General features: G+C 40.9%; 1 protein-coding gene across 3 annotated transcripts in view; it reads left to right on the forward strand.

Annotated features, from left to right (window-relative positions):
- SCAF11 (SR-related CTD associated factor 11) overlaps positions 1 to 5,792 on the forward strand; it is a 48,233-nt gene extending 42,441 nt beyond the window's left edge. For all 3 annotated transcript variants that reach the window (XM_063155172.1, XM_063155173.1, XM_063155174.1), the window contains exons 12-15: positions 927 to 1,270; positions 3,897 to 4,115; positions 4,555 to 4,674; positions 5,046 to 5,792. In XM_063155172.1, coding sequence (XP_063011242.1) covers positions 927 to 1,270; positions 3,897 to 4,115; positions 4,555 to 4,674; positions 5,046 to 5,174 — 812 coding nt within the window. In that variant the 3' untranslated portion in view covers positions 5,175 to 5,792. The remainder of the gene's footprint in view (positions 1 to 926; positions 1,271 to 3,896; positions 4,116 to 4,554; positions 4,675 to 5,045) is intronic.
- The last annotated feature ends 4,540 nt before the right edge of the window (positions 5,793 to 10,332 follow it).

Consider the following 10,332-nt stretch of genomic DNA (forward strand, 5'->3'; position numbering starts at 1 on the left):
CAATCTGCTTTTGCTGACCCTGCTTGAGCAGGGAGGCTGAACCAGAGAGTCTCAGTAGGTCCCTTCCAACCTCAGTGATTCTGTTATCCCATTATCTTTACAAATGAGGGTTTGGGCTGACATGTAAGGCCTTAGATTGCAATCCCTGTGAATTAGATGACAGGGTTCCTCAAGGAAGGGACTCTAAGGAAGGACATCCAAATTGCAGCATATCAATCATTTCTCCAAACTAAGTTATTGACTTCTGGAAGTCTTGGTGCTTGTATCTAGATTTTAACTTTTTGGCTTCTGTTGAAGAGAAGATGGGATATCAAAGTAATTCATTTAAGAAGTGCTACCTGCTACCCCAAGAGGTTATTTTTACTTCTGGGTTTTATTTGTTGTACCATGATGGGGTTTTTGAACAACTCTTTCTGAATATGAGTATCTGTTAAATGGTTTGAGGATGACTTATTGCTCAGTGTGAAAAATCCCAGCAGAGTATTTCTGTAATTACCAGAAGTGTACAGTGAGCGTGTGTGAATCAGGAGCAGAGACTTGCTGATGTGGTAATGTGTGACTAACATTCTGCAATTGCAGAAGATAAATTTACTGGGTTAATTATGTTGTCTTCCTGCTCTTTGGTGAAAAATTGCAGTTTCATTGTGATGAAATAATTTATTTGATTTGTTATGGCAACAAGTATAGAAAAAAAATTCAAAATGCAGGCTTTCATAGTAACCTACATTTTTTAAACTTTGAAACTAGCATTTGGTTTCATGGCACGCGTGGTGGTGAGTGCTGTGCAATATCTTAAAAATACTCAGATTATAGAAAGCTTTTTGATAATCCATCCCTAATTAAGAGTTTACACACCTGGCTCCCACTTTGCTTTATGAAGTACAGAATTTCTTCTTGATATACTGTCTGTTTTTTTGTTTTGGCAGATCCGAACCTCAAAGACCAAGGCAACCAGCAAAATGATGGTTCTCAGTTAGCAATAAATATGATGCAACAACAAATGAATGTAATGCCACAAGTGAATGCACAGCACCAACCTATGAATATCTTCCCATATCCAGTGGGTGTCCATCCTCCCTTGATGAATATGCAACGAAATCCTTTCAACATGCACCCTCCAATGGCCATGCATCTCCCTGCTGGAGTGCCTCTCATACAGGTAGCTGCTCCCACAAATATTTCTCAGGGATTACCTCCGCCTCCACCTCCACCCCCACCATCTCAACAAGTCAACTACATTGCTTCACAGCAAGATGGAAAACAATTGCAGGTATGCTTTATCAGAAGCCATGGCAAGAACAGTGGTGAAATAATACCAGTTAAGGATTCTTTATCTTGAATACCATAAATTTATACTTGCAGTTTCTTTCTCTCTTGCGTGCTTTTTTCCACTCTGCACCAAATTTGAAGTGGAAGCATCCATGAGCATATGGGCTGTAGCTTTTAAAAAGTAACAACATACAGCACCATAACCAGGTTTTTGTGGTAATGAAACACTGAAAAATTTCATCAGTGTTGTCCATTATCTTTTTTATCTTAGAAGTGACCTGCTTCCAAAACTAAATCGTCCCCTTTCAAATCTGATTTTTAAACATTTTAGGAAATGCTTGAATACCGTTTCAGCAGCATGTAGGAAGTGATCTAACCTTCTGTGTTGCAGTTCTCATCCCATGGGGGGGTCTATCAACAGAGGAAAATTGCAAAGTACTACATGGCACCCATTTCTTCCACACTTCCATACTCCATCTGTCACCATCTCAGTGGCTTCCCCACACACACATTTTTTATTCTGCTTAATCTTTTGAGCTTTTAAATTAATAATTTCTGAGGTCTCTTTGGTGTTTTTTACTTCTACCTTCTTACCCGATTTTCCTGGTTTTGCATGCCCTGTTTAAAACCTAACTCCCACTTTATTTCTCCAGTTTCAAAAAGACTCTCCCATGCTTAGGGCAGGTCAGACCATCTTTTTGTGACTCTCAAGATATCTTTAAAACAACTCTTATGTATGTGAGCTCCTCCTGTAGCTGGCTGTATCAAGGAAAAGAGTATGAACAACTTGGAGGAGAACCCATGGCCCTGCAAGAACATGTAATACTGCATTTATGATAAGTAAAGGGCTCTTCAGGAGTTGACACAGTCTCAAGCTGCGCCAAGGGAGATACAGGCTAGAATTAAGGAGGAGGCATTTTACAGAAAGAGTGGTCAAATACTGGAATCATCTACCCAGGGAGGTGGTGGAGTCACCATCCCTCGAAGAGTTTAAAAAAAGACTGGATGTGGCACTTGGTGCCATGATCTAGTTGAGGTGTTAGAACATGGGTTGGACTCGATGATCTTAAAGGTCTCTTCCAACCTAGAATTTCTGTGATTCTGTGACTGGGGTTTGTGCTTTTCTTTTGCTGCTGCCTGTTTTAACCTAAACCACTTTCCCCTACATTCCAGCTTGAAAAAGTGAGTAAATGATTTCTAGCCCTCTGTTCATGCATCACCTGTAAAGATCTGAAGTGAACTGATAAATGGCCTGCATTATTCTCACTTTTCACTGCTGTCATCTGTTTATAGTCATTAACTTACAACAAGGAGAGTTGAGTGCTGTGGGAAATATTGAGTGGGGTTACAGGCCATATGAAATAACTTTATACACTGCAAATTAAGCCAACAAGGTACTGCTGGAACTAAAATGCTGGTAGATTGCTTGTTGATTTAATTAATACCTCATGTCTTAATTAAAATATTTACACGATTGGAAATCTAGTAGATTTAACCTCCAAAAATGTAAGTAGTCAGAACATAAGCCTCAAACCTCTGAAATGAGTATCTAGTGTAGTGATAAATAAATTCCAGTAAAGATTGTGTATTGCTGCAAAATGCAGCTTTACCTATTGTGAAGTCCATGTTACACTTGTTGCTACTGGTGTCCATGAACCTGAATGGTCTTGCAGCTGCTGCTGCTTTTTCTTTGAGATTTCATTCAACAACCCCTCAGTGGTGGCACAATAGAAATGACTGAATACTGCAGGACACCACCTGTCCTTCCTGCTGAAAGGAAAATGAAGACAGCACACTGGTGAGCGTTAGCATGCTGACTATAACAGCTCCATTTCTGTGTCCTTTCCAAAGAGCTCAGATTCCTGTTTCATTATTTTCCATGTGGATAAAAGCAGATGTGTAAAGAGTAACGGTGATGACGTGCAAAAAGCAACGTTTAGTGTAGCCTGCTAGAAACATGCCAGGAGGATGTTCTGGGCTTTTGCTAAAAATGGCCTCTATCTGAAGTCTGAGAGCTACTTAATTTCTCAGTTCCAAAGTATGTGCAGTGCCTTTTGGTGATGTTTGGAAATGGCCAGAAAATGGCTTTTCCTGAAAAACAGATCCTGGTACTTCAGCCAGCGTTTCATCTCTTGCCTATGTATTTATATTTGCAAGTTCAAGCTGATAACAAACGTGAAAATAGGTGTTTTCAAAGCAGCATCAGTATGCAGGAATGCAAGTGTGGCTTTGGGTGATACCTTTTGCAGGTGTGTTTAGGTGCTGACTATTTTAGAAAATGTCAATTTATCACAGCCTTGTTTTGTAAATCAGGTTGATTCTGCAGCCATAAACTTCCTTCCCCTTGTTCTAACACCCTCTGTGCCTGTTTGCAGGGTATTTTATTACTGGGATCAGAGCAGGAAAATGGCAGCCATTGTGACATGGAAGATGCTTTTCTTTTTGTTTTTACTTTGAGTCAATCTAATGTAATGTGTGTACCTTCCATAATAATGAGCAGTGTGGAGGTTAGGCAATGAACCAAAGCATGCAGTATTTGTGCTCGTTCTGGAGCAGCTGAGACTCCTAGAAAGGCCCATTGCCGTATAGAAGAATGATGTATTAACTGCTGATAACTTTTTAAACAGGGTATTCCAAATGCTTCTCATGTAAGTAACAGCATGAGTGCTCCAGCTTTGCCTGCTCCAGCAGCAGTCCTGGGAAACGTGGGAACAGTTCAGGGACCAAATTCGGGTAATGCAACGTCATCAGGTCACATGAAGAGCTCTAATGCAGCTGTAAAATTGGGAGAAAACAAAGCAAGTGTAACAGTGGAAGCCAGTGCAGACAGCTCGAAGAAGGACCAGGCAAGTTCAAAGTTCAGCATTTATTTTATATACACTGTTTATATATTTACATTAAAACATATAAAATTTAATTTTTATATAAATGCATTTTGATGTACTAAAAAATAGCAGGTTATGACAATAACCCCTCAGTGTAATGTACTCCATACCATCATGTATGTAATATTTTTGTGGCCATCATAGGACACAGATTAGCCTCTGACTCTTTTTAATGTAATCTTCTTTAAATCAGCACTATTATAAATATCACTTGAATTGCTATGGGAAAACGTTCTGTGCTTAGCAGAGCACGGGCAGCTCCCATGAGAGCTGAAATGTGTGTGTGTGGGGAGTGGTTTTCTCATCTTCTGTAGCAACCTTTTCCTGTTAAGTTTTAACTTGGGATTGATAAAGATACATAGGCAGTGAAATATAACACTCAAGTTTGTTTTCGCTTCAGAAATTGTTAATTCAAGAAAAAGCAGCACAAGAAGTCAAGCTGGCGATCAAACCTTTCTACCAAAACAAAGATATCACCAAGGAGGAATACAAAGAAATTGTGCGGAAAGCTGTAGATAAAGTAAGTGGGTCCAGTAATCCAAGCTGCACGCATTTCTCCTTGGGGCAAGCTCTGGGGTGGGTTTCTCGTTTTTCTGGGAACAGCCCATTGGTGCTGGAAAGGGGGAAGAGGGAGAAGCAAAAATACCTTTCTTCTTTCTCTATCCACAAGAGCTTTCTTTGGCTTCTCAAAACAGAACTTGGTTATTGTGTGGAAGAATTGAATGGGAATTCAGAGGTATTTAGGGGAGCAATTGGAAAGTATTAGGAGTTTTAAAATATGTTTTGCCTGGGATGGAAGAATCAGAAGTGTCGGGAAATAAGTGAATAATGTGGGACTGTGGCAAATCAATGGAAATGTTTCAGATATTTTTGTTCTTTAAACTGTTGCAGGTTTGTCATAGCAAGAGCGGAGAAGTTAATTCTGCAAAAGTGGCAAATCTAGTCAAAGCGTATGTAGACAAATACAAGCATTCACGGAAGAAAAATCCTGAAGAGGCAGTCTCCTGTGAAAGGAAATAGAATATGTTTTCATTTTTTAGTTTTATTCTATCTGCAAAGTGCAATTTCAATGTGAACTGTTAACTGAAAATTGTACATGACAGTGATTTGAATTTGGTTTTGATAAAACTATTTTTCAAGGTAGTGTATGATGTTTTGTTCTAAAGAAATATAGATCTGCAGGGCAACTTCTTTATTCCTTTTTAAAAACAGATTTCTAAAAAGAATAAAGGTGTAAAGAAGAATCATTAGGAATGTACGGTTGTGTGGATACTTAGATGTACAGCATTTTGACTTGAATAAGAGAGTGCATTAACTTAGAAACTTGGAGTACGTTGGGTTTGGAACAGGTATGTACAGTACATGTGATCAGTCAGATTAAAGTAAATTTTTTCTTTTGATTGCTCCCTAATTATAGCAAAGATGAAATAATTAATTGCCTTGACAAATATTTCTAGTGTTAACTGGACAGGCTGAATGCAGGGGTCACAGTGTGTATATTAAAAAAGCACATAGAGTTGTCTGAACACAACTGTTTAGATTTCAAAAAGAAAAGTCATAAACAGTAAAATGTGGTGCCCAAAAGCATGGGTGCTGCACAGCTGTTGTAACACCAAATAAAAATTATGCTGCTTGGTATTGTTTGTGATGTTTTTTAATTTGTTTCAAGATAGTGGGATAACTTGAATAATTTTTATGTGTTGAAAGCCCTCAGTAACCACACGCTGAGAACCTCAGTTTAGGTTATGCCCTTAGGCTAGCAGGAAATTAGTGTACCAAAGCTAGATGTTCAGAAACACAAAAGTTTCTTCTTCAAGTGAAATCAAGAAAGCTGGAATTTATTGTTAGGTTCCCAGTTGACCAGACTGCCAGTTGTGCCAATCTGAGCTGCATGATACCTTTCTCCTTTAATTAGGGACTGTGGCATGAATCACCAGACTGGTATTGGTGAGCCCATGCCATTGGAAGCCAAGTGTCTTCCTGCTTCCCTGAGCACTGGAGACAAGTTATTAGAGGTACCACAAAGCTAAAACAGCTGTCAGGTCACTGGATGTGCCTGGGGAAAGCTTACAGCTCAGGTAAAACCAGTTTTACTGAGGCAGCAGCAGGGAGGGTTGCTGGAATACTGCAATCACCATGTGCTCCTTAGCAAAAGAGCAGCTTGAGATCCTTCTCCAAGGAGCCTTACTCCGATTTGTTCCCTTGCTCTTACACAGTGCTGTTAAAATCTTGTCACTAACCCTCCAGTCCTGTTGTGCCATAACAGTCTTTGGTGTTGGATCACCCCAGCTTCCACTCCAGCCCAAAGCCTCCTGGCCCAGAAGCAGGAAAAAAACATTTTAACAGAAAGTATCAGTTGAGATTTCTGAGGAATTATCTCTGTGTAGCCAGTAGTTCCCAAATTACCTGGTTTTGGCAGAAAACAGTTTCACCTTTTAAGTAACTTTTGCAGAAGCCTAAGGATGACATAAGGGATATCCATGTACACGTGTGGTGTAGAGACAGAGGTGTAAAAGCATGATGTTTGTCACAACAGTTGATTGCTTGGTTTTAACTGTAACTTTCTGCAGACTTAATGAAACATTTGACTGTCTATATTTATTTTTGTGTGCCTAAGTACAAATGCTATGTAAATTAGAAACAGATATAATACATTTTCTACAGCCAAGTCAGGTTTTAGGCTTTTCAATATACTCAGTTTTACACTATGATAGCAATTTGTAAGATCTCTTGAATTATTTTAAGCTAAAATTGGTTAGCACTTTTTGAAAAATGTAGCAAATTGCTATGTGTATCGTGGTTTATCACGCCATGCGTACTTATTACATTTTCCTTCTCTGAATTTTTGGATTTTAATCACTTTTATATCTTTTTCTAGTCTATACAGTTGAGCCTTGCTATAAAGCTCCTTTCAGGAGTCAGATAAATATTTCATGGGGTTTTTTTTCCTCTTTTGGAAGAGAGGTGGAGGTGGAAGAAATAAGGGAGGATTTGAACTGGGAGAAGGGAGGGGTGATTGGTTTCATGTTTTGTAGCTCCTGGGTGGAAGAGAAGCTGTCACTGGCTTCCACGTTGTTGGGGCAGTGACTATAGTGATGCTCCACTGTATTTCAAAACCTAATGAAGAATACCAAATAGAGTAGCATGATTAGCAACTTTATTTTTTACAATTAAATACTTCAGAATTTATCAGAAAATATGGAGTTTGTTACAATTTTTATGTTGAATTACAGAAATGCATTGCCTTAATCTGTAGACTCTGCTCCTGTTTCTACTGAAAAGCAGCGAGGTCTCTGCTGGTCTCTGTGTGAGAAGGGGAGTTTGGCAACCTCAGAGTCCTGGTTGCGTTCCAGTAGGATGAAAGGTGTAATTCTCTTTATTGAAACACCTTCTACTGAAACCTCCCAACGCGCACCAGCACCGAGAGCAGAGCTGGGGAGCTGAGCCCCCTTGCTGCCTCTGGGGTAGTGGTGATTCCTTCAATCCAAACTACCTTGTGGGAAACAATTACACAAGTGTACCTTCTGTGAACTTACGCCAATCAAAAGGGTTTCCCTTGCACCCCTTTCCCTTTCTCACTGTGCATGCTGCTTGAATGTCTCATCCTAAAGATATACCTTACCAGCACGGTGGCTGTCCAAAGTCCACAGTACTGTGTATGTAGGCTGGAGTGCTGTCTACTGAAAAAAATACTCTAAAATTTAGTTTTGTGTAGTGTTTAACAGTTTCTAATAAATTCTTTTCTCTCAGCTGGCAGTGTTTGGTTTTAAATGACTCTGGCTCAAGTGGTGTGGTTTGGAAAGCAAGGTAGCTCCTGTTCCTTCTGTGCACATGCATTTATCTTGTTCTGTGCTGCCTGGGTGCCCCCTCCTTTGCATCTCATTTGTTTTAAGTTAGCCTTCAGCCTGCCTTGCCCATCTGCAGGTGCTCCAAGCTAGAAACAAACAAGTGCAGGTGGCAAAGAGCCCATTCACCCAGGACTTGAACAACATGGAGGGGTTCAGGGCGGGAGTGGAATCCTGTTGCAGGAAGCCAACAGGGCAGCAGCCAAACCCTGGGCGTGCCCTAGGAACAAGCAGCTTCACTGAAATACCCTCGGGGGATTTTAATGCAGGAGAGCTGCCCTGCCTTGGGAACGCAATTCCAGGCATCTCTTTGCTTCCAAGAGTCACCTCCACTGTACCCTCATGAGGTAGCTCCATAGGTAAGGTTGGCACGGATGTGGGAGTTACAGTTAAGGAGCTATGCTGGCAACATTTTTCATTATTACTATACCTTATAATATTCACATTGGTCAATACTTGATAAATAGCAGAGGTGACAGTAAAGACAATAAACTGTATCACCAATTTCAGTAATTGAAGAGTACTAATTATTACTAATAGTACTAATTATTACTAATGGAGTATCTATGATTTTTTTTAAGTTTTTAATCACTAGGTTGGTAAGAAAACCACTAAGAGCACAAGTAACTACTTGTATAGAAGGAGATGGAGCTCTGGAAAAGCACAGGCTGGGATCTGGAACTTAACTTAGACTTGACATTTCCAATGTCACTCCCAACTCCCAGACTCACCCACCAATAAAGCTCAACCTGATTTTCATTGTCTTGCACTGTGCAGTAAGTACAGGGGCTGACAGCAAGGAAGTCGATGCCCGTTACACATGGTAAACATGCAAACCGAGAGTGTAATCCAACACAAACTACTGCAGGAGCCAAACATGAGATTTTGGCAGCAGGTTGTCATAGGATTAGTCCTAAAGTTTTGAAGAAATTTGATACCCACTGAGTATTATAAGGAATATCAATCAAAAATAGCCAGGCATTTCTTGATCCTTTGGTGCAGTAGCAAGTGTTATGACAGAAAATAACTCATGGAAATCAGAATTCACTGTAAATTCCAGAGCCCTTTACCAAAATTCAGGGATTGTGAGGACCAGGAATGTAGCATACACATGGTCTTGGTCAAGGCCTGAACCTGGAATCGCAGGGCTTTTCCTAGAGGACTATTTGAACCAACATTTCTAATAGCAGTAGAGCAGCACTCGGTACAGGGGCAATAGAACACACAGCCCTGCAGTGCAGGCACTGCAGTTATGTGGGTCAGGGCAGGGATTCCATCTTTGGTGTGCTCTGGGTCAACTACGAGTTTAGTTCTATGTCAGTTGCCTCAAACTTCACAGGAGCCCACTAAGGCCATTAGGAAAACTGGAATGAGGGTGCAAGCCTGTGTCCTGTCCAAAGGTCAGGACAAGCAGACATTGGTGTAAAAGAAAACTTTACAGTTTGCCAGGACAGCAGCTTTCCTGTGGACATGCAGGCTGAAAACTCCCAAAGAACAAAACCTACATATCCACTCAGATTGTAGTTTGCAGGAAATCCACCTTAGACCAGTTGTCCAACAGCCACCCAATATCACAGCCTTTACCATGGTTCCCCTTTATGAGATTTTTGTTACTTGAATATTGCATTTCTATTCACATGCAGTAAATCAGCTTTTTTCTAAGCTATGGGCTCAGATTTATTCCTGGTTATCTTACCACAGACAGGGAGAAGCCAAGATCCAAGCGATGATTCTGATACAAACAGGTGAAAACCAGCAGGCTTCTAAAACCAAGATGGCTTTGAAGTAGTGATAGTTTAGGAAGATACCACCATCCCACCACAAACAAACTGGTGATAACTTTACTTATTAGAGTCAGCCTTGAATTGTCTGCCACTTGAAAATGATTCATGAATTCAAACCCCTCTGTGAAATCCCCCACATTAATTCCCTTAGGAATGCTAGTTTTGCATTAATTGATATTTGGTGAGGAGGGAAGAAATTAATGAACCAATCCAGCTCCAGGCAGCTGCTCTGGCCCTGCAGAGCTGCAGCCCACGTGCTGCAGGTGCAGCTTCTGCTACACAGACACTGAGCAACCTTTTGGCTCCCTCAGCTCCTGCTCCTGCCACACTCTGCAGCCTGCACACACATCCCCTGATCCAGCAAGCCAAGGGACATCAGCCATGGAGCTCTCTGCACCCACTCATGCAAGGTAGAAAAGGCAGAGGAGGGAGGAAACACAACGGGACGAGTACGTGTGTCCGCAGCTGTTGCACGTCAGCAGATCCTGGGCCGTGATGGGAACTGAACTCACACCTCACTACACACTCGGGGCTTCTCCCTCCAGGCTA

The sequence above is a fragment of the Melospiza melodia genome, chromosome 4 (assembly GCF_035770615.1).
Source record: "Melospiza melodia melodia isolate bMelMel2 chromosome 4, bMelMel2.pri, whole genome shotgun sequence".
NCBI lineage: Eukaryota > Metazoa > Chordata > Aves > Passeriformes > Passerellidae > Melospiza > Melospiza melodia.